The 24,379-nt window shown below is 37.0% G+C and overlaps 1 protein-coding gene across 1 annotated transcript in view; it reads left to right on the plus strand.

Annotated features, from left to right (window-relative positions):
- CTTNBP2 (cortactin binding protein 2) overlaps positions 1-21,204 on the plus strand; it is a 79,490-nt gene extending 58,286 nt beyond the window's left edge. The window contains 17 exon segments of the mRNA XM_019612418.1: positions 20-137; positions 2,131-2,406; positions 3,342-3,437; positions 3,855-3,934; positions 4,887-4,973; positions 5,057-5,156; positions 7,070-7,222; positions 7,502-7,689; positions 10,341-10,519; positions 13,045-13,154; positions 13,157-13,249; positions 13,460-13,645; positions 14,974-15,034; positions 15,981-16,113; positions 17,878-17,979; positions 19,626-19,762; positions 19,764-21,204. Coding sequence (XP_019467963.1) covers positions 20-137; positions 2,131-2,406; positions 3,342-3,437; positions 3,855-3,934; positions 4,887-4,973; positions 5,057-5,156; positions 7,070-7,222; positions 7,502-7,689; positions 10,341-10,519; positions 13,045-13,154; positions 13,157-13,249; positions 13,460-13,645; positions 14,974-15,034; positions 15,981-16,113; positions 17,878-17,979; positions 19,626-19,762; positions 19,764-19,866 — 2,202 coding nt within the window. The 3' untranslated portion in view covers positions 19,867-21,204.
- Positions 21,205-24,379: the final 3,175 nt, after the last annotated feature.

Raw genomic sequence — 24,379 nt, forward strand, 5'->3', positions numbered from 1 at the left:
ACAGCTCTTACTTTTGCAGAATTGTCTAGAAATCCTTTGTAGCCATGGTGGATTAGAGGCTGAAAAAAAAGATAAATGTAATCGAACATTACATGATGTTGCTACTGATGATTGTAAACATCTCCTAGAAAACTTAAGTAAGTAATTACTATCAGCAATATGCAAAAATGTCTTTGCTAAAGAACTTGTGGCACAAAGAGGTGGAAATGTCAAAAGGGAAGTCATCCATTTTTTGTCACCATAAAATTATTTTTTTTTAACTTAGCAAGTCATTGTTCTCCAAATTTTGCAAAAGTTTGTGATAAAATTTTATTGGAGAGTAATAAATGATTTATGTCTTTCTAATTTTAAGCCATATGAAACATGACTACACTGTACAATGCAAACATCAATATCCTTGTAAAATTTCTCAGTGTAATGCTAGTAACTAATTTTTCCGAAGCTATTTTTTTCCTTGACCTTCATTCTCATCTTTGCTTCTAATTCTTGCAGAAAAAGCATTGAGTGATGGATAGCTGTCATATTTCCTTAGGCTAAGACAGTCATCTAGTCTTTGAAAGTGCTATTTTATTTGTCACTTGTTTATAGTTATGGGGATTTTTTGCTTAATATTCAAAGGAAGTCTTAGAGAAAACATCAAACAATTTCTCTGTACCAGCATGAATAGCTTCTCTCAGAAGATCTTTTTTATTTTTATTTTTTTCTGGAACCTGTCCTCTTTCTTCTCTTTAAGTTTTCTTAAAATCCAGTGAAATGTGCTGACCTGGGTATTTCTTGATTTCCAGCTTAGTCCATCCACTCACAAATTCTGTTTTTCTGTTTTTCTGTTTCTCTATAGTCAGAAGTTTACTGCCTTGGTAGATTTGTATTTCATCCGCTTTATTTTGTGTTCATGTTGTGTAGTGTAGGTCTGGGGTTAGTCAAGTTCATTGATTCTCAGGAAATTAGAGAAGCTTTGTGAACTGTTTCTGATTTTTTGTCTTCTACTGTTGCAATATCCTACAATTTTACACAATCCACTTTCTGATAGAAAATTCTCCTTTGCGGTCTACTTCTTTGTCAGACTGAATCCAGTTTTCAGTAGCTGAATCTACAGCCTACTAAACTGATACTTGTATAATTTTTGTCAGTCATAATATCCTGTTTGTCTGGTCGGCATATCACAAATCCAATTGCTTCTATCAACTTAGAACCCTTGGACTATGCTGTTTTTCTTTCAATTGCACTTATTTGCAATTTAGGAAATAATTTCTAAAAGGTATTGTTTGTGCAGTGGAGTTTGAAAATAGTTTCATTTTCACTTTTAGTCATCTGATTGATCCATACAGACTTCTGTTGAATTTTATTCTAGTCCTCAAAGAGTAAGGTTTAAAATAACTTAAACTGGAACGGAATGACCCATCCCTGGAGGCATTCAAGGCCAGGCTGGATGTGGCTCTGGGAAGCCTGGTCTGGTGGTTGTCAACCCTGCACATTGCAGGGGACTGAAATCTCCAGCCTACTAAACTGATCTAGATGACCTTTGAGGTCCTTTTCAACCCAGGCCATTCTATGATTCTATGAAATTACTTTGCTGTGTTTTTCTAGTATGTATATGTACATTTTCTACTTTTTTTCTTTTAATCTTTCTCAGTTTATTCACTAGTGAACCAAATACACAATTCTAAGTGGATTTCCTTTCTTAGTTTTTATTTAAAGACATTTGGCTTGACTAACTGTGCTTTCCACTTGTGCAATTGAGCCAAAAAATTCCTTTTTACATTGATAATAGAACCATACACAACCACAACAAACTGAAACATTGGGAAGCAACCTACCATCTGTCTTAATTTATAAGTTAGTCTATAAAGAGGAAATACAAGAGTAAGTAAGCTTTGTCTTTCCTCCTATGATTTAAGTGATCATAATAATAATGATTTCTTGTAATAGATACCTTGATATTTGTTTTTCATCACTGTTTTGGTTTTGTGGTGACCTGTGCTCTGCTTACAGTTGCTCTTTTGTATCAGGAAGTCACACTGTGGCTTTCCTTTTAAATATTAGATGTTATTCATCTTCAAAGTATAATAGTATAATTTTTATTGAGTTGTATATAGTTTTTCTCATTTTTGTTTTTCTTTTTTCCAACAGATGCTCTTAATGTGCCTGTAAGGATTTCAGTCAGTGGCATTGAACCAGCCCATTGTGGTACAGAGGAATTTGATACAGAAAATACAATATGTGCTTTAAATATCCGCAAACAAACAACATGGGATGATTTTTCAAAAGCAGTGAATCAGGCAGTGACAAATCATTTCCAAGCAATTGCTTCTGATGGGTGGAGGAGCCTAGAAGAGCTGTCTTTTAATGGTGCTGCAGAATCCAACATTGGCCTCAGTGCAAGCAGTATATTATCTGTCAAGCTAGGTATGGATATTGTTGTATTAAATAAAAGCAAAACTGAAATGTTGTCTTGAAATTGTGAAATGTTATTTCATCCCATGGTTTAAAAAATACTTAAGGCTACTTTTGACAGTTGCTGAACTTAAACAGTGCTATAATGTCTACAGTTAATAAAACATTTTTTATGCTTCTGTTCAAGTATTACTATAAAGGAGTAGAGTAAGATAAAAAAAAATCTTGCATTTCTTGATCTTTCAGATGTTAGACTAAGAAAAGCCAGTTCTGACTATGAAACTTTAAACATGCTGGCATGAAAGTATTTATTAGTTTTAACTGTGTATTTATTGTCACCTGGGGGAACATGATGTCCAAAGTCAATTAACTTTTTACTCAATTTAGAAATCCAAAAGAGGTATCTTTATTACTTGTGAAACAAAATTAGTTAAACCAAAGCCCACACTATTGTCTGTACAGTACAACCAAACTGCACAGTAAATCTAGACTGTAAATCTTCAGAATAGGTAGAACAGAACATTCCCTGTTTTATGTAGTTTCACTTAACAAAGTAAAATATAAAAATCTTTTTAAAGGATCAAAATAGTAAGAAAATTGTCCAGAATGTGGTAGTAGGCCACTGAAACTTTGTATGCATCATCTGAAGTGCTCCTCCCCAAGAAAAAACCCTGTTCATACTAGACTGGTCGAATTATGTTGTTTTACTGGAAGGGTAGTGTATCACATGTAAAGATGTAAAGGCAATCTAGCTATTCACTTATCTATTAATTGGATGAAAACATCAGTATCATCAGTCCTCTATCAAACAGTAGTATTATTTAGTACATGAGACTGATTTATTTGTCAAATTGGTCAGTGTATACAGCCTCTGCAGGCAATTTTATACGCTTGAGTATGGGATATTTTACATATTAAGGGAATCTCTCATTTTTTGTTTTTAACAGGAAACATTTCATGGTCAACAGGTCAGATTTTTTCCCAACCACCATGGGACTTTTTGAAGAAAAACAGAGCTGAACATATCACAGTGTTTTTGTTCGGTAAGTTTCAATTCATAATTTTCAGTTTTGACTGTTAAAACACTCAATGAAGTATTTAATTTCAGAATCACCATTGGTTTTCTTCTTCAGTATCATTTAGTAATCAGAAATATCATATTTTGTTAATTCTTTAACTCGGTTTGAAAGGGCTTATAACGCTTAGAAAATGCAGTGGCACATAAAAGCCCTACTACCTTTTCTGCATGTATAGTAGTATCTGTTTTACTTATGTCATAAATAACTGTGAATCTATGTTGATAGGTAAATGCTTTTAATTTCTTCACTATTTTAATTTATTTAGCCTATAATTTTAGTAAGTTATTGTTGATACTGTATAAAAAGCATATGTATTTGTTATACATACTTCTTAAAATGAGAGATTTATTAAAGCTATTTGCTTATCTCTTTCTTTTAAAGGACCTCAAGAAGGCTGCCTAAATAGTGTGACTTATGCATCTATGATCCATCTTCAGACTCTTCAGAACTACCTCCGCTTGGTGAGTACCATGGTAGCTTCTCTCCACATCATTCATATGTGAAAATATTATGTTAATAGAGGTGACTAAAAAAAATGTAATCTACTTTATGAAAGAATGCAAAGATTTCTAAAAAAATGAAGTAGGACAAAAGTTGTTATGTTAAAATAAAATTCCCCTTAAACCTTCTCCCAGTAATTGTAATCACATAAGGATATTCACTTCATTCTTTAAATAGCTGCCATCTGATAAACTGAGCTGCTCAAGAAAGTATATTAAAACCTCTTCTATATTTTATTTCCTTACAAAATTACATAATTACAGCTTTATAGGAAAAAGTAAATAAGAATTCACGTAAGCAATTGGGACCTGGATTTTATGAACAGCTTTATTTATATATTTATATATATACTCAAGAGCTGCTACAGAGGTAATGCCTCCTATTTTATTATGTGGGCCCGCAACATCAGAGGTGGATGTTGGCAGTATGATAGTACAGGTTGAACCTTTCCACCAATATTTTATTAAATTCTGTTGCTGTGTGACAGATGGCAGCAGAGGGGCAGTCTGACAAAACAACTTCTAACATGGAGGCACTTATGAAGAAAAGACATTACTTTCAGAGTGACCTAGGTATAACACATATATATACATGTGTATATAGACATAAGTATAATACTTACATATACATATATATACATCTGATGTTTGTAGATGGGTAGATTTTGTAGCTCTCAGAAGTTATTTAGTATCTGAAAATGTAGGGATAATTGGGTAACACATGTTAACATTAATTATCAAGTCTAAAATCTGCATAAGTTCGGCTGTGTACTTGGATAGAACTTTGTTGTTTAGAAGAACAGCTGTGAAAAATATTTCAAATATGTGTCATACGAACATTGTATATTTCAAATCTGACTAAAAGAATTTTGAGTCTGTGAACTTCCAAGAATAATGTCTTGTTTATCTATAGGTTGAACAATATCATAATGTCATCTTCCATGGTCCAGAAGGGAGTTTGCAAGACTATATAGCGTATCAGATAGCAGCCTGCATGAAGGTATTAACACAAACACACAAAGTTAGTTAGTTTGTAACTTGGAGTATTCACCATTTCACCAAATCCATACATTTTCAACACAGCAAAAACAAGTGGCTGCAGGATCTACATGTGATATCATTAAAGTGGAAGTGGATGCTGGTTTCTCCAAGGAGCAGCTTGCAGAATTGTTCATCAGTAGTGGTAAGCTTATTTCATCAGTCCGATCTCAGTAATTGGTAGGAAATTTTTTGTTCATACAAAGGAAAGAAATACATTAAAACATTTTGCTTAGTGAGTGGCGTGTTTTAACAGAAGACATACTTTTCTAGGTACTTGGCAAATAATGGTAAGAGTCTAAACTTTGAAGTAGAGCTAAGGTTCAAATGCACTGAATCAGAAAAAATCTATTATTGCCTAATTGTAGCCAATGTTTCAAAACATATGTATTAGGGGAGTTATAATTGCTAGCTTTCTGGGAATGCAAGAAGCAGAGAAGGAATTCTTAAAAAGCCAGGTCACTTCTTTTTGCAATGTGCTTGTTTACTAGATGCTTCTGTGTTGTACGCCAAATTTTTGTCACCTGGACAGGCAAATGTTTGCTTGTATTATGTCACGTTGGTACAGGGCAAAGTTGTAATTCTGTTAAAATGAATAACTCTATTAATGGACATGAATAATTGCATGTAGACTAAAACCTCTTTAGTTGGGTGCTCCACAATAAAGTACTCTTAGAGTGATCCATAGGTTTCACCTGTGTAAACTAGTGATGAACCACTGGTAAGAGTAAGAAAAGAGTTCAGATTAGCCAAATAAAAATGTCAGTGAGAATAGACAAATTAAGTATGGAACCAGAATAATGGGGCCATATGGGTTGGTCAAGTGTAGAAGGGATGGCATTAAAAAATAAAAAAATATTTAAAAAATAAATAAATGAAGGTATGGAAGTGAAAGACGAGGTAAATTTTCTCTGCCATACTTGTTCATACAAATGCATTTTACCCATACATTGATGATGATGCTTTTTTCTCTTTAACACTGTCCAAATTATCTTTGGCTCAAATACAGTTTGCTTGTTTGAAAGCAATTCTCAGCTTTGTATCTGCATTCACTCCCTTTGCAGCTTTCTCCTACTATTTTTTTTTTTCCCAATCTGATTGGCAGCCTGAGTTTTAAAGTTCAGTTTGTATCTGTTTCTTTTGTGCTTACTTCTTTTTAGTAACTCTTTAGTAACTTTGTCATATTTACAACAAATGTATGTCTAGCATGTATTTGGAGTGCATTTTTGTCCTCTGTCAGAGTTTGTTTTTGCCTAAACAAAACAAGCTGAGAATGCATATTTTGATGGACCCATTTTTTTTTCAGACTTTCTGTGTGCTTGTGCTTTGTATATTAAGACGAAGATTATGGTCTCCTCTGACTTTTGCACATTATTTTTTTTAATTTCACAAATTGTTATAACTGCTAGCCATTCTGATTTTGAGCTATTACTCAACATGTTCCTTGTTTAGATTTCAACGTACACCGTTGAAGTCAGGAGCAAAATTGAAATATGAAATAATGTATCATTGTTATGCTTATTAGATTCAGGTGCTACTGTTTGTAACTGTCCCTCAAACTGTCTCTGATTATTTAGATGATTCTTAGAGATTCTGATGGATCTTCTGAAGAGAGAAAAGTAGCAAACAAGTATTTAATCTCTCAGAATGATTAAGTTTCTACAAACGTGGAATATTCTCAGAATATTCTGTATCCATTTATCACTACATGGAATGAAGAATAGATGTTAAAAGTTTGGGATGAAGTAGTAGCAATTGAAATAAATGTTTCCAGATATCTTTGCTATTTTGCTATTTATTTGTGGAAATCTTTCCTATATATGAATTTTGGTGGTTTTTTTTTTAATAATAGCTTTCTTTTTTTTATTACTGTACTGTATGAGATTCTTTCCATTGTTTTCATACATCTAATTTTGAACATTGTACAGCTTCCTCTGAACTTGTTAAGAGGCAAAAAATTGAAAAAACAACTACGTTGTGTGAGTATCTGTAGAAGCTGTGTACATAAATAACAATACTTTTTTAAAAGTAGGCATTCATGAGATTTTTATATTTCAGCTTGTCTGGTTCCAGTTAAACAGCCTCCTGTAAGCAAGACAACCATTGTGATTTTAGAAAATCTGGAGAGAGCATCTTTATCTGAATTACTTGGAGATTTTCTGGCACCTCTTGAGAATCGTAGTTCAGAAAACTCTTGCACTATTCAAAGAGGTATTTAAAGAATTTAAGTTGAATAAATGTTTTTATTGCAGATCAGTTGTATTATAATACATGAAAAATGGGGAACTTAGAAAAGAAAAATATAATTTGTTCTGATTTTTTTTCTTCTATTGAAAAATACAATTGGTTAAATACACCATGTTAAATTTTAAGGGTAATTTAAATGTTGTGTTATTTTTTTCTTTCAAATAAAGTCACTGCTTCTTGCTTTTATATGAAATATAGAAACATTTGAGTGTGTCAGTAAAATTTGTAATGGTTCACTTTTAGCAAATGGAGCTTCTGGTGCCTTTTACTTTCATGAGAACTGCTTCTTATTGGGGACAATTGCCAAGTGTCATCTTCATGGATCTGACCTGCTAGTCCAGCAGCACTTCCGTTGGGTTCAGCTTAGGTGGGATGGAGAACCAATGTGTGGCTTGCTTCAGAGGTTTTTAAGAAGAAAGGTTATAAACAAGGTAAGCAGAACTTGACTCAGCTTCTCTGATTTTGTTCTTCACCAAGTCTGAAATATGTACAGTGGTAATGTCAGAAGCTGATCAGATAACTGAATTGTTTCAGGGAAAAAAAACCAAACCAAAATAAAAACACATTTATTTACAGGAATATATGGAATATCTGTAAATATTGTGCTTGGCTTTAATATAGGAAGGTGTGTGTCTGTGGTTGCCTGGCATTGATTGGCTGCAATAATGGTACTGCTTATAGTTGCTTATCTCTTGTATGAAATATGTTTAATTATGGTTTTTCTTCTTTTGTGTGAGTATGATGAGTAAGAATCTGTTCAGCAAATGTAAAATCCCTTTCTCAAGGAATTTATTTTGTACATCGCAAATGAGATAGCTATATGCTCTGTGCGTATTGTGTAAGCTTTATGCAGCTAAAAGAGTTTTAATAAGCAGTTCAGTGAGAAAGAAGGGTGAAAAACATCATTTGGGAGGTCATTTTGAGCCAGTAGGCCTGCTGAAGTTGCAACAAAGTCCAAAAGAGAATAAAGATGGAAGCCTGTTTTAAAATGAATAAATAAATGGGGGATAGGAAATGAAAAGATAAATGTGGCCAAAAGCAGAACAGTAATTTTGAATGTTATTTGGAAAAAAAAAAACAATTCCTGTGTGATAGCAGCTATTGCAGACAGTCAGGCAGTGTTAGAGAGTGGGAGGGGGAGTTTAATCAGAACAGCTGCAAAGGAAGATAATCTTGGCAGCAGAGTTTTGGACAGACTTAAAAAGGGAAATTGTTCTAGGAATAGAAAAAACTGTCAGTAGTAAAGAGTCCTGATCTGGGACAGCAGAACTAGTGTCAGATGAGTGTACAGCTGAACGTATCTTGGTTATCTTGGGAGATGTCATCCTTTTCACCCTGTGCCACAGTTCTCATCTATAAAAGCTTACTGACTTGGAGAGATTGAAAAGATGAAATTTCAGTCATGATAATGAGAAAGTTTTAAGACAGTCCTAAATATTCTTTGATTACTGGAAACAGGGGTACAGAATATAAATAGAGAGTAAAGTGGAATGTATCAATTAAGCTCTTAACAGATTACTTAGATTACATTTTTTTCGGGTTCTTTTTTCTCATGTTTACTTTTATTCTGCAAGTGTTAAATCTTTATGTCTGTACTGATGTGGTAGGCAGAAATGGTGAGTCATTGTCTGGCTGAGGGTCTGAATGGTTTCCAGACTCCTTGCAAAGAATGACAGCAAGTAGCAATTGCGTGTGGGCAGGGAGGTGGGATGGTTGAAATTGCTGTTTTGCAAACACATGGTAGGGTTGAAATGAGATACAGACCAGAGGATAGTGCAATATGAGTGTGTATCAGAATTCTCCATGCACTTGAGGAGAAATGCTTGAGAATACAACCTAGACTGGAGAAGATCTAAAGTGGGATCTAAGCCTGATCTAAGGACAGGAGCACTTTGATTCTAGATCATTTGAGATCAGAGAGAAGAACTTGTCCTCAACTGAACACAAGGCCAAGCAATACACTAAAGCAGATAATAGCAGGAGCAGTGGTATTCTGACTTGGTCACAGACATGGATCAAAATTCCTCTACCAAACTGCTTTACCTACCAGAATGATGACAGCATCGTGTGCCATGTCATCTTCAGACTATTTTGTTTATGCTAAAAGCAGTCCTTAGTCTCATAGGATAGAGACTAACAATGTGAAAAGTTTGTACCTCTGAGTAGCAGAATTTGGATATTCTCACTAAGGTTTCTTCTCTAAAGCATGTATCTGATGATGACTATTTTAAGGGAAAAAAGAAGAAAAAAACAACATGAATTTGTTTTTAAAACCTGGTGGAAAATAAAAGTAGTAAACTATTTTAAAGGTCCTTGCTCTGTATTCTAATAACTAGTTTATGCCTTAATGTTAATGTTCTCAGATGAAAAGGTTTTTTTCTCCTTGTTTCATTAGGATACATGGGAACAGTTTAAGTGTTTTTCTCTATTAACATTAAACTGTTCAGCTGTAGATTCTGTGGGAACTGTTCAAGGAGCTCTGGCTTCATTGCTGTCTAATACTGCATCTTTTAAAGCTTCCTCTAATTCAAACTGTTCCAGAATATAATCCTAGGACTAGAATGATGAGGACTAATTTGGACTCACATGAGCTAAAAGATTTTTTCTGGAAAAAAGATTTTTCCTTTAACAAGGAAAATTCCTTCATCACTACTAAATATTAAGACCAAGTTAGAAATCTGAGTACGTGCCTGGATCAGGCATTCCTGTTCAGTGGGATGGTGTATTCTTTTTTATGCCCAACTTTTATTATATATATTGCATACAGTAGATGCCTCTTGTATCTCTAATCTTAAATGTCATATAAAATAAAGTGCACTCAGATTTGTTCCTTTGTTTCCTACATGAGAATAGAAGCACGTCAGCTTGTTGATAAGGAGACATAGTTGGGGAAATAAGAATATAACAAGATTTCAGTATACTACATAAGAAAGTTTGAGCAGTTATTGTCTGCACTTGACTTTCATGGTAGGAGAGGGAAAAAAATACTGGGGGGGACCAGGCAAGTTTTCCTGTGATGTTCAAGGGAAGTGTTTGCAGCAGAGATCTAAAGTTGTGTCAACATTCCTTTCTCTTTCTGCAGTTCAGAGGCAAACTACCTCCTCCATGTGATCCTGTGTGCAAGATCATAGACTGGATTCTTGCCGTTTGGCACCAGCTGAACTCTTGCTTATCTCGTCTCGGAGCACCTGAAGCTCTTATGGGGCCGAAACATTTCTTCTCTTGTCCAGTGGTGCCAGGGCATGGCCAAGCAACAGTGAAGTAAGATTCCTGTTTCCTGTTTAATACTGTTCAGTACCACCGATACAGTTATTACAAGTGTAGTAATTATTTTTCTCCCCAGACTCATCTGACTCAGCATCCTTGGAAGTATTTAAGTGGAAGTTAGTGAAAGCTAACTAATCCCCATAATGTCTTTTACAATGGTGACATGCCACCTGACTCTTCATTTTAACACAGTTTTTGTCTACTAATAATCAATTATTATCAATTTCAACTCTTTGAAAGGGTAGATAATAGCAGGACAAGGGAAAATGAAGACAGGCTGAGAGAGCTGGGCTTGTTCAGCCTGGAGAAAAGAAGCTCTTAAGTTGAAGGTGGGAAGATTTAGGTTGGATGTCAGGGGGAAGTTCTTTACTGTGAGAGTGGTGAGGTGCTGGAATAGGCTGCCCAGAGAGGTTGTGGATGCCCCATCCTTGAAGGTGCTCAAGGCCAGGTTGGATGGGGTCCTGGGCAGCCTGGTCTAGTATTAAATGTGGAGGTTGGTGGCCCTGCATATGGTTTGGGGGTTGGAGATTGATGATCCTTGAGGTCCTTTCAACCCAGGCCACTCTGTGATTCTGTGATAATTAAAAAGTACAGCTGCAGTGAGTGCTTACTAGCCACTTCTAATTTATCTGCACAACACCTAACAGTAAAGTCACGTAATTACAAATAAATAAATGTAATTAGCAACTCAGTAGTAGGTGTCAGTTCAGTCTGTTAGCCACTCCTGTCCCCTCACCCCTCCTCTGCACTGCTATTCTGCTGCTTTTTTGCATTTGTTAAAGCTTCACTGATTCACTTCAGTGTATTAACACAGTAGACAGCTATCTCGAAATTGAATTTGTTCTGAGCTGGCTGTTAGCACGGGGTAAGTGGTAAAACCAGCAGCTGGGAAGAGGGAGAACAGGAAATTGTTTTGTGCTGTGTGCTGGTTCACATATTTCACATGTTTTGGAGCATAGGCTGAATAAATGAGGAAAATTTTGGCAACCTTTTTTCCCTTGTTTTTGATCTAGAGAATTAATGATGATATTCCAACAGGAAAGAGATTCTTTTCACAGTTTATTTTCAGGGGTGGAGGATGTATATCTTTCCAAAATATCAGTTGTATCAAAGCACTGGGGAGTTGATCAAGATGTGCACAAATGAAAACCAAACATAAGACTGAATTTAAACACTGGGTGGGAATATAATTTAAGACAGAATAGCACTGTACAGCCCATCAACAGTCAACTGCTAAACTAAATGAGCTAGACTAATTTTTATCTTTGCAACATTCATTTCTGACCATTCATGCTAGCAGTATTACAGAAAGTCAGAAGTTTACATAACTTCACCTCTCACCTTCTGCTGATAGTTCAGCAGTTACAGTGTACTGGTGTTTACTTTCTTAAGTCAGCTGGTAGAAGCAAACTCTAGACACATGGAATGGTGTCTATAAGATGATGGCTTCCAGGAACATCTTAAATATGTATTGTACAACTTACTTTATTAACGGTACCAATTATTTTGCTGAGTAACACCACTTTTATCAATCTTATCTCAGTGCTCTGTTGCACGGCTATATGTCACAAATTTTTGATCTTATGTTTCATAACTAACCAAAAAATATATAGGAAATGACTCATGCAGTCTAAAAAAAAAAAGAAGAGAGAAAAAAAGAGTTGAATTTGATTTTAAAAAGATTATTATAGATGTGAGATGTGCCTTACTCCTGATGCTCCTAACTGTTTTCCCTCAAGAACTGTAAGCTGTTCTTGAGGGGAAACTATTTATTTCCTAATACACATTTTTTCCTTCACTTCTGTGCTAAAAGAGTGTAATATTTCTCTCTTAAGCTAAAATCCCACAAGAACCATGTCCTATCTAATCAATTTTTTGTAATCAGACCCAGTCTCTAAATCAGACAATCTGGAAAATCCACAGCATCCTGGAAACGCATTTCACCATAGATCAAATAAACAAAACAAGAGTGAGAGAGATGCAGCTGTACGAATAGAAAGGTCTTGTAAGCTGGATAAGCTTGGAAATGGAAGAGTACTGGAAAGGATGCAGTAATGACTGAATAGCTTCTTTTTCCTACCCTGGCAGCAAATAGGCTATGAGTGAACACCTGCAAACATGGAAACTTCTCCATGCACTGGCAAAGGTGAAAGGTTTTTGTTGTTGATGAGACAGGTGTTTCTGGTGCCTGCACATCTTTCTGGGATGTTCTTTAAGCCCTACAGCCTTAAGCTTATGCACAAAAAGGATATTTTACGTTGGTATTTGAAGGAGGAAAAGTATCAGATGGTGAAGAGTTTGCCAAAGTAATGTGAAAAAAATCTTGGTCAAGCATTTAAATATAAAGCAAATAAATGAAGTTCCCCTTATCAAATCAGTACCTTGCTGATATGGAATATAATGTCCAAAATATATGAGCTTCCTGAAAGCACAAAATCTGATACATTACCTGAAATATAAAATCTGGAGTTTTCTTCATTTTCTCTGAGGTTAAAGGATTGTTTGTGTATCATCTACAGGTGGATGTCCAAGTTATGGAATGTTGTGATAGCTCCCAGAGTTCAAGAAGCAATACTCTCCAGAGCCTCTGTGAAAAGACCGTCTGTACCAGGGCAAACAATAGCCAAAAAAATCCTAGCCAAGGTCAACAGGCTGTTGTTAAAGCTGCTCTCAGTATCTTGCTAAATAAAGCAGTTTTGCATGGCTGTCCTCTACCCAGAACAGGTAAGTGTGAGCAGTGTGGAAAGCAGGCGGCCATACGTTGCCAAAGTGAAGCTTTCAAATGTTTGGTTCCTTTTATAAAATTTCCATGCAATTTAATTTTAGTTATGATGGGGGCATGTTGTTAAAAGCTAACAGGGATGTACGTAGTAGTCAAAGAAACGCTCTTTGCAACACTTGGTTCTTTTTAACCGTGTTCTATTCTTGTTTCAGAGTTAGATAATTACATAGCAGATTTTAAGGGTGGAAATTTTCCCTTATCCATGGTTTCAAGCTACAAAAACTGTAGTAAGAAAAGAGGAGAGAATGCTTCTTGGAGAAAAGTGAGCACAAGTCCTCGCAAAAAGTCAGGCCACTTATCCTCCCAGTCATGGAACAAGCAGGATATAAGTAGCGAAGGTAAAGTTTTCTGTTTTGAATTGTGGGGGAAAAGAGTGTGGGGTATAAACTAGGTAACTTTTTTCCACATAACAAAATAATTTTCTATTAAATAGCACTTGTGGTTTTGTTTACTGGCTTAAAAAAATATTCACGTTTTCTCCAAGTTGTTTCAAGGCTATGAAGTATCCTCATTCTTCTCTAGTTTATTCTAATGCCCTTCCTATTGTCTGATAGTGAGGCAGGCCTTGGCTCTGACGATGGGAGATAGAGCAGTGGTTTTGCATCATACTGCCTACAGTGATTTTCCTCACTTCTGGTTGTGAGACGACTTCATGAGTTGATTGTTTCCTCTGGCCCTTCAATCTGATTTACAATACATAAAGAACACCTCAGGGTTTTGTTCTGTTTTTCTGTACACATGTGAAAGTTATATTAGTAGCTGACACTTTTGAAATGTCTTTTCACCTCAAGATCATAAGCCATCTAACAAGCAGTTATTATGAACACCTGTCATCTGGATGTATGTAGATGCAGTATTTGTTCTTTTATCACACACACATCTATCTGGAAGGAAAAAACAGGAAAACTTGTAGAGGACAAAATCAAATTACTTACTTTTGCTTTCAGAGAAGCTTTCCCTTCCCCATTTTATAAACAGTAAGATTCTAGTCCCAATTACCTTTATATAGGTCTGCAGTACTGATGTTTAGTACTTTTTAATGTTAAATTGAACTCAGCTCTTCTTCGGAAAGAAGTCTGCTTTAGCTGAATTGCAAATCTAACGTCCCAGTTCTGCTTTTTACTTCACTTGTGAGTAAATCAAATCCCACTAAGAGGATTCGAAGAACTCAAATGAACATAACCTGGAGTAGGATGGTTGAACGTACTTTGGACCTGGAGATATTTTTGAAAGCAAGTTAATAATCGTCCAAAAAAAAAAAAAGGCATATTGATTTTTAGTTAGAGTAGCTTTTCATTTCTATGCTTTTCCTATTCCAAGTAAGGGTAGGTTGTGTTGTTGTTATTTTTAATGAAGTTAAATCTTTTCCCACTAACGAGTGGCTTCTGTTTGAGAGAACCAGTAGGTGTGGATCAAGTGCCTCACACAGTGAACTCTTACTCTGTATTCCACCAAAGCATTGGGCATCACTGCCATCTTAGCTTTTCCATATAGCCCTACAGCTACTCTAACAAATTTCAAGGAAAGTATTACGATCTTTAGAAGACTCTATTGATATAAGAAGCCAGTAAATAGCTAAACTTTTCCCCATTTATTACACATTTAATAATGCAGAATTTAACAAACATAATAATCCACTAATAAGTCAACCTCTTTTTCTCTGCAGGTATAAAATCTAAGACCATGTTGCAACCGAACTGTAAGAAAAGAGCTTCTCTTGCCACTAAGTAAGTGGCATGGCATCTATGGCATGTGTAACACTTTGAAAACAATAAGGATGTTGAAATTGTGTTATAACCCTACACGTTAAAATAAGTGAAGAAATTGTGTATGATAATGTTTTGGTTTTACATCTGAAGAAAAGAATGCTTTTCAATTTCGTGTTGAGAGAAAACAAAATTTGCATACTTCAGTGTAATTTTAGAATCCATTTCTGTAATTCAAACCTTGCACCTCTTTATGTTCTTTTTATATAACAGAATAGCCTATGACTTAAGAATATTATGTAGCAAATACTCTGCCACAAAAAGCCAACCTAGGCTTTTTTCACATGGCATTACGACGGAAAAAACCCTCTCTCCTCTAGCTCTTCTGGCTTACTGAATGGAAATGTGGAGTTTCATACATGAAATTAATTCATACAGTCCAATTAATACTCAATTTCTCAATAAAATGGTATGAATAGGGTTAATAGGGTGATAGGGAGCTGTACCTGAGATTTTACTTCCATCTGAAATCTTGATTCCACCACATTTACACATTCACAGGCACAAAGAGTGTAGAATTCTTTGTTTCCAGTACATTGACTTTTTTAAAAGTCTAGGTGCTTGGAATTAAGTCCAAAAAAGAGATGAGAATAAAACTGATTGCTCCATTGAAAAAATAGGAGTCTTTGAACGGAGAGGTTAAAAGAGTCCTTTGTTAAAATTTCAGAATGGAGAGAATAATTTGAATAGAAATGACATTTATTAAGATATAGCAAATAATTACAACTGTTACTGCTACTGAGTTAGATATTTTGTTCCATTGGTGGTTTTTAAAATATTTGGAAAGAAATTTCTATTTTTCAGTTTTGTATAGCATTTATTTTAAAACTCTGCACAATGGCTTAATTTTCATTGTTCTCCCTCTTGGTTTGTGGTGGTGTTGTTCCTGCTGTTGTTTTTTCACTAGATCTTCAGAGAAAGACCAACTGAGAACATTGAATCTAGAGCAAAGGCTGTCCCTTGGTTCTGATGATGAAGTAGATCTTGTGCAGGAACTTCAAAGTATGTGCTCCAGCAAATCTGAGCCTGATATAAGCAAGGTAAACACACGGTTCTTAAATAATTTACATCATTAGTATATGCAGCTGTTTGCTAAATGGTTAAAATAGATTTTTTACACTACTTGAACCGAAGAAAATTATGAAGTTATTTGGCAGTAATCCCAAGTCAATAATAAATTGTACATTTGAGGAAGACTGTTCTGGTTTAATACGTGTTATTTTAAATTACACCCTCATTGTCTTGAATCGTAGAGGTTTTTGTGTTAGAGGCTAAAATTTGTTAGTTCATAAGTACTAGAGACAGTAGCATTCTCTGCATTATTGTTCATCTGGGAAACTTTTTTACAGTCTTATGACTGTAAAAGCACTAGAAAGTGCTTCATAGGCACTTCACGTTTTGTTTCTAGTAATCCCATTAGGCATCAGAGAACTGGTTTTAAGATCATTTGCTGTGTAGCAAAATTAAGTTTTGCTGCCCCACACAAGAAGTGACAGTAAAGAAGATTGTGACACAAGAAGATTGACAGTATTCTTTTCCTACAAAAATAAGAAAGAGGCTTGAAAGACTTCCAAATTTGGGATAGGAGTGAGTTTTAAGTGGCTATGGAAGGCTTTTTGGAGCAGAGGGAAGAAACATGGATCTTACCTTTCCTTCCATACTAAAAGCTTCCAGAGCTCCCTGTAGCTCTGCCTATGTATTCTTTTCCAGGTTCCCCTGCTAGCAGTGTTCACACTGCAGTAGTTGATCCATGTATTTTGAAACACAGAGCAACCACTCTTCTTCAGTCCAAGCCTGTTGTCGACTCAGGCTGTCCATTGTACCCTCTAGGATTCTCCTTGAACAGCAGTTCCATTAGTTTTACCTTATTAAGCAAGCTGCTTGTTCTTAGAAAATAACCACATTTTTATTAAGAAATGTATGTTTGGGAAGATTTTTCAACCTGCTTAATTACATCTGTCGTTAAGTTTTTTTGTTGGTTTCAGGCGTGATTATTTGGTTGTGGAATTTTTTTGTTCTTTGATTGATTTTATTATTTTTAGTTTAAAACTTACAATATTTGTGTGAGTTGCATGGCCCACGCTGGTCAGGTAATCCTTAGTCAACAGGGATTTACTATCAGCACTTGACAATATAGGATGTGCTAAAGAAATGGCAATGAACTTAAAATTGTGTTTAATAACATTTAAAATGCAGTTGCTGGTTGTTGACAATTCAAGGAAATGTGGGTTAAATGAGGAAGGAGATAGATGTCACTGTCTTTTGTTCAGTTTCCTCATCATGGGTGGAACCATCCATGATTGTAATTTCTGTTGTTAATTCCCCAGCTGCCTAGTAGGGCTTACAGAAGTAAGGATGCTGTTGCATGTTTGCTTTATGTGAGGTAATTCTAGGCTGCCATCAAAATAAGTACGTCAGCTTTCTAATTTGCTCTTTCACTGTATGTTCCTGCCATCTCTGTTGTATGAGATTGAGTACTTTTGCAGTTGCAGAGTGAATTGGGTCAGCTCAGCCCAGATCAAAGTATCAAGGTTTCAGTGAGATCAGAAGGCTGATCATATTGTATCTGTTTCTGCATGGTCACAAGTTCTGATGGAAAATATCAGGAAAGAAATGTGATGGGAGAAGGAGAACGCGATCATTCCTTTCTTGCACATCCTTGGAGCTAGTTAAACTCTTTGGATGTTTGTGCATAACACTAAATGGAAACCACAAGATAATCGAGTCAAGACTCCAAAATTCAGAAAACAGAAACATAATTTCTGTTGTGAATAAATCTTCACCTTTTTCTTATCTTTTTTCAGATTGCAGATTCTAAGGATGCGCTACTGATGTTCGGTAACTCTCAGAACAATCCTGTATTTTCAGCAAGTGGTACTAACCCAAGTAAAACAATGAAACAAAAGGTAGGTAAGAATTTTATAGCAGGGTAGGGAAGGGGGCTAAATTTCAGGTGTCTCTAAAATTTGAGTTCTTGATTGGATCCCAAGAATTAGTGTTCCACTGCCCTGTTTATTGCAAGAATAAACTGTCACCATTCTTAGGAAACTTGGTGGCACATCATGCCAAGTTTTCTCCATGTGTCTTAATGGAAATTAGAGATTCATTAAACAATGGATGTATTTATTTCACAGTTTTCATGTTTATATAAAGACATTTACCTAAGCCAAGTATCCTTAACACTCCAGCTTTGTAAGCCCCGGTTTCATTTGATTATTTTTTTTCTAACAATTAAAGCTATTTAATAAGTTTACAAAAGCTGAAAACTTTTTAAAATTGTTAATATGAAATTGCTGGCTCGTGGTTTATTTTTAAACCATCTTCTGCAGTGATTACCAGTGATTACTACCTAGCTATCTGTTGCTGTACAGTTGTCTTGGCATATTATTTATGAGAGATCAAAATAAGCCCGTTGTTACAAAGTTGGTGCTTCTGGCAAAAGGTACTCTAAACCTGAACAAACTTGAGTAACTCAAGGGCAGTTCCAGAGTGGAAAGGTGCATTGAATACTGCTGGAAGATAAAACAGATCCAGTAACTTTTTTTCTTTTCAGAAATGGAAAATAATCATTTGTGGTTTCTAGACATGTTTATGATAAAATACACCCACTTTCATTTTATTTTATTTTTTTTATGATAAATTTTTTAAATATGATAAATTCTTTCCTTAATGATAAATTCTTTCCTGTTTTTTAAACAATGAGGCATCTTTTGAGCATACAGCTCAATTAATCTTAACCAGTAGAGTCTGTTCTCTATGTTCTCTCAGTAGGCACTGAGTTCCTCTAGAGGTCAATGCAGGCACTTTGTCTGATGGCAATAAATTGTTTTCTGGAAGTACTCTGCCTATTCTCTGCAAGTACAATGAATCATAGAATGGCTTGGGTTGGAAGGGACCCCAAGGATCATCAATGAAGTAGCCCTGAAAATAGTTTAACTTGTGTACCTAAGCATTAAGAAAACTAGTTAGATAAGATGACATATATTTATCATCATCTTTCTTCACATTCAAATATTTAAAATGTTAAAAACATTTCCTGTAATTTTACTGAAAATCCAGAGGACAGACATCCACTGAATGGCAACAATTTTAGTATTGAAGACGCACATTTAGATGTACAGCTTTTGAGTGTTTCTCTGAACATTCAGTTCAGACAATCCAAACCAGAGCTTAGATATTAATGATGATTGCCTAATTTGATATATAATCGTAAAATTTTCCTAGTTGTTTCTTTTTCCTTTTAAAATTCCTGCTAACAATACAAGACATACCTCCTAAAATTGAGATGTTTGGGAATGATATTTAAGGTTTTTGAATGCTAATGCAAAAAATTTCATTGAATTCTTTTGGTATTTTAATATGTTTATGATATTTCCATCACAGAAGAAAAAAAAAAGACCGTCGTTTGTTCACCAAGCAGTCAGACACTGTCGTGTTCATCTGCAAGAGACTGTAAATGACAGAGGTTCTGTGAGGGTGGAGGGTTGTTTGGTTGTTTTCCAGCTCTGGCTACAGTCATTATTTGAACAAAAATGCTTTCTTTTATCCATAGGATGGAATCCGTCCTCTCAGCAGCAGTCGAACTGTAGAAAGCAGCAAATCAAAGACAGAGCTGGGTGGTTCAAGAGTTAAATCTTTTCTTCCTGTACCGAGAAGTAAAGTCACCCAGCCTTCTCAGAGTACTAAAAAAAAGCAGCAGCAGTAATACAAGGCAAATAGAGGCAGATAATGACACAAAAAGAGAGATTTGGAATTTGCACAAAAAAAGAACAAATAGAAAAATTTTACAGTAAACCTGCCTACCATATAATTTTCTGTGTTCACATAATCTCTATTGCAAAAACCAAGCACTCAAATATGTAAATAGTTTTTATTAAAATAAACTGTTTCCCTGTAATGTAAAGTTTGTACAGGACCACAGTTTCATTTGTATGTAAGTCAGCTGGAAATTATATTGATTTAGATGTCAGAAATGGGCAGCTCTGCCACCTTCATAGATTTCTTTCTGTTACCAAAATGATTCTTGTTTAAATGATAACATTCAGGGGTATTACCACAAGATTCTGTTTGTGTATATACTGTACATAAATATATATTCTATTAAGTTCATGTGTTAAATTGCATTCAGATGAGTTGCACAATGTGTACAGAAACGGCTTAAAGCTATTGTACATGCATTTTAAAGACATGTTTTTATCTTCACTTAATGAAAATCAATGGAATGTGGCAATAACTAAGATGATCGGAAGCGCAGATCAATTACTTTCAGCTCCAAGCCATATTAAATACTTTGATTTCCCCATCCTCTGCCTGCTGGATTGTGATTCTGTTTTCCCCGAGCTTCTCTTCATCTTAAATGTCATGACTTTATGTTACAACTTTATCTTTTAAGAGAAAGAAAGAGATTGAGAAATTAAAATGCAATAAAAGTTATTTTTCTCAGACTCTTATTCTTTGATAAATTGAAGACAATGTGGTCATTTATTAACTTAGCTTTTATTTTTTACTATTACGAAATTTATATGCTTCATTAGTGTTTTAAGAGTATCCAAGAGATAACAGTGTTTTTCAGAGGCAGATTTTACCGAAAAGGAATTTGAGCACAAGCTTAACTGCAGTATTATCAGAGATAATGGAGTAGCGAAAACATGAGTTACTGTGTAATTGTCAGTTTCTGTTGTGGACTGAAGATGTAATTGCTGTGAAATGATACTTGAGTTGCAGATAAAATGAAGTCTTGTTCATTTTTTTCCCCCTACTGAGGTAGAGCATTTTCCTAAGAAGGAAAGTGTCCAAGAAGGGAGTATTTCCACGCTCTCCCCTTATGTAGCTGCCATTACACAGCTGTGCGTTGCGCAGAGCAGCAGCACTCCCACCTGGATACCTCACTGGGGAGGTAGTGGAAAACATGGAGTGACCCTGAGGTCAGACTTAGTTGTCCTCTGTTGTGTTCTCAGGAGGTGGTTTAGGAACCGTGGACAGAACATGGCTGTGCGTGTCATCTCCACAATAGCGTCTGTCTTAAGGTAATTGTGGAAGAGGAAAAAATGATGTTAACTGTTTCCTAACACTTCACCTTTCTATGTAAAACAGTCATCCCAAGCTCATGTCAATAAAAGTTTTGTATGGCATATTGTCCATCTTTCTGTCTCTAAGTTTGTGTGTCTGTTTTATCTTCCTAGCTGTGGCCTGGCAGGAGTTCATGTCTGTAATTATTTTCCTCACCGTGTATTTAGGAAGCACCCTAACTTTGTTGTATTAACTGTTCTATTAACACTTGAATTTTTTTTTTTGCAACAGCAGTGGTTACATCCAACTATTCAGTTGCATTATTCAAGGATGATTTCTGTAGGATCCCATTTTTTTTGTATTAATTTTGGTGTTGACAAATGGGACCCTGCTTTTACCATCAGCTGCACAGCGCTTGGGTTGCTGTGGAGGACCACGGGTCGGGAGGCAGCTCTCAGCAGTGAGCATCCCTAACTATCTGTATTCTGACTTGCTTCTAAGCTGGATGTGCTCTGCATTGAGGATACACCTCACAAATGTCAGCCCTCGTTTAGATGAAAAGTTTGCAGTGTGTTTGTGTGGGGCGGACTGAGGCAGAGCCCTAAAACCTGGTTTTAGATGCGCTTTAAGACAATATTGTCTGTGAGGATCAAAAGTCGTTTGTGCTGTACGTGGAGAGAAAACCTGCAGAGAAGCGGGTGGCTTTGATCATTGGCTCATTGTTTGAAAGTCAAGTCTCTGTTGCTAAATTTAGCGTTGCCTTTCAATCCTCTCGTCCTTTCTTCCCAGCCCACTGTCATAATCTCTCTCCGTCTGCATCTGATCCCTGGGTGACTTCTGTCTGCTGTCATTCTGACTGTCTGTGCTGCCTGTGATCTTCATTTGTCTTTGCTCAAATGATGTTTTGCAGGTCTCTGAATTCCATCTGATTTCCAAACGCTCTCCTCAGGCCATATCAGCTCTTAGGCACAAAGGCCCCATCCATTCCACAGCCCTAGGGTGGGTTTTGCATTTCGGTCCCACCTCCCCACGCTCCTTACATGTGGCTCAGTCCCTTCAACCAGAGCCTGAAAGACCATCACTCTCATCCACCACTGATGGCGATAAGTCCTAAACTCTCCATCTCTCCACTTTGTCAGCTCCGAAAATAAAAGCTCTCAGCATGCCTAGGGCAAAAGCAAAAGGCTTGAAAACCTCTGGTTGCATTTATAAGGATTGTGTTTCAAGATCTAAATCCCAGTGAATAAAATTGGAGGTAATGTCATTTATCCTAAGAGCAGGAAACTGATTTTGGAGAACGTGAGGGTTTATAAAGGAATCGTGTCACTGAATCACACTGAATGTTGCTTTATGTGCAAGATTTTTAGGCAGCAATTAATTGTCCATTAGTAAATAATTGGACACACGGCTCCGTGTGGGTTTTGGTGCTTTTCTTGTCCAGTGCTGAACAATGCTAACTCATAGGCAAGCTGTGCCCAGCTAAAATGCCAAGTGGGCACCACACAACAGAGGAAAACGTTATGCAATAACTTTTTAAATATCTAATAGACGACAACAAACTGTGAAGTTCTGATCTGATCTTCAGCAATCCATGCTAATTCAGAATCAATCAGAAGCAGTGGCTTTAAAAGGTTTGTTTTCCCAGAGCTGCTACGTTTCAGGGACGTTCCCATTGTGGGCAGGGTGGAACAGGGGGGATGCAGTGGGGCACTGCGAGCCTGGGGAGAGACGTGGACACTAAGCACTGGATGGTGCTGGCACTGCTGGGCCGTGGCAGGAGGGCCATGGAAATGGGAGAGGTGAAACTCACTGAAAGATTTTAGAGATAACATAGGCAGTCCTTGAATAAAAACTACAGCTGGTAGGGCACCAGTTAAGCAACAGCGCAAGCTAAACTGTTGTTTGGGACAGCAGCCCAGAGAGACACCACTAATGGCGATGATGAAGCTGCTGTGCATGGAGATTTTGTATACGAGATGTACAAGGATGGGGGGATGTGCACGTCTGAGTTTGTTTGGGCTGCTCCTGTGTGGCCACTGCTGTCTAAGAGGCCCTTGGTGCTGAGCAAGCCATTTCTGGCTGCCCTCTCCCTCCTTTGTACTTCAGGGGAGCTGCAGATCCTTGGCAGGGCAATTTCACTCTCTTAATCATTCTTCCTCTCAGGCTGCAAAATTAAATCTTCCTATTAGTTCTGGACTCAGCCTGCTCCTTGGTTTTCATTGCACACCTGCACGCACACCTGTTAGTTCAGATGTGCGCTTTCAGTAACAAAGCACTATGGGAGGGGTTTGTTTTATCCAGTGTGTGTGTGAAGTAAAGACATGATGAGGAAAATCCACCTAAACAGTGACCAATCTGTGTTATGAAGGCCACTGTTATTTGTTCTTTTCTTCTACAGCATTGGGCTGCAGCCTCCTCTCTGTCCCCATACAGTGCAGTGGGAGCAGTCATGCAGCTTCCCAGCTCAGCATCAGGCAGAGCCCAGCACGCTGCTCCCACTGGCATTGTGAGATTTTCTCTGGAAAGCAACATGCTCCTCTTGACTGCCACTGGCAGCAGATGCTTTCCTTCTCTTCCTGTGGAGGAGCGCAGTGCTTGGGGCAGTGCTCCCGCACTGGAAGAACCAGCCTTTCGCCTCTCCCGTCTTTTCACACTGCCTTCTGAGAGCAGAGAGGGCTGTGTCTGGGGCTTGGGAGACTGCAGTGGGAGCCCCGGCCCTTCAGCAGAGGGGTCTGCGGCTACTTGGCTGGGAGTGGGATGCCACTGGTTGGGAACACTTTTTTCATTCCACATGCTCACACTGTATCTATCAGCAACTCCCACATACATCCCCTCTACTGCATGCTCTTGCTGGATTTGCCGTTTCCCTTCCGAAAATCATAGAATCATTAAGATCGGAAGAGACCACTAAGATCATCCAGTCCATCCATCAGCCCCATCACCTGGGAGAAGAGGCTGACCCTACCCTCACCACAACCTCCCTTCGGGCTGTTGTAGAAAGCAATAAGATCACCCCTGAACTATCTCAGCCGCTCCTCATGAGGCCTGTGCTCCACACCCCTCACAGCTCTGTTGCTCTTCTCTGAACACGCTCCAGGACCTCAATGTCTTTCTTGAAGTGAGGGCCCCAAAACTGAACGCAATACTCGAGGTACGGCCGGAAATAACTCTGCCTGCTCGGCCAGCGCCTACCCTGTTGCCTCCGTGTAAAAATCACACCAAGCAACGAGCATTGTCCGTTGGTCAGCGGGCAGGGCCGTGGATACGGATAGGGCCGGGCACGTGCAGGGGCAGGGA

The sequence above is a fragment of the Meleagris gallopavo genome, chromosome 1 (genome assembly GCF_000146605.3).
Source record: "Meleagris gallopavo isolate NT-WF06-2002-E0010 breed Aviagen turkey brand Nicholas breeding stock chromosome 1, Turkey_5.1, whole genome shotgun sequence".
Classification (NCBI taxonomy): Eukaryota; Metazoa; Chordata; class Aves; order Galliformes; family Phasianidae; genus Meleagris; species Meleagris gallopavo.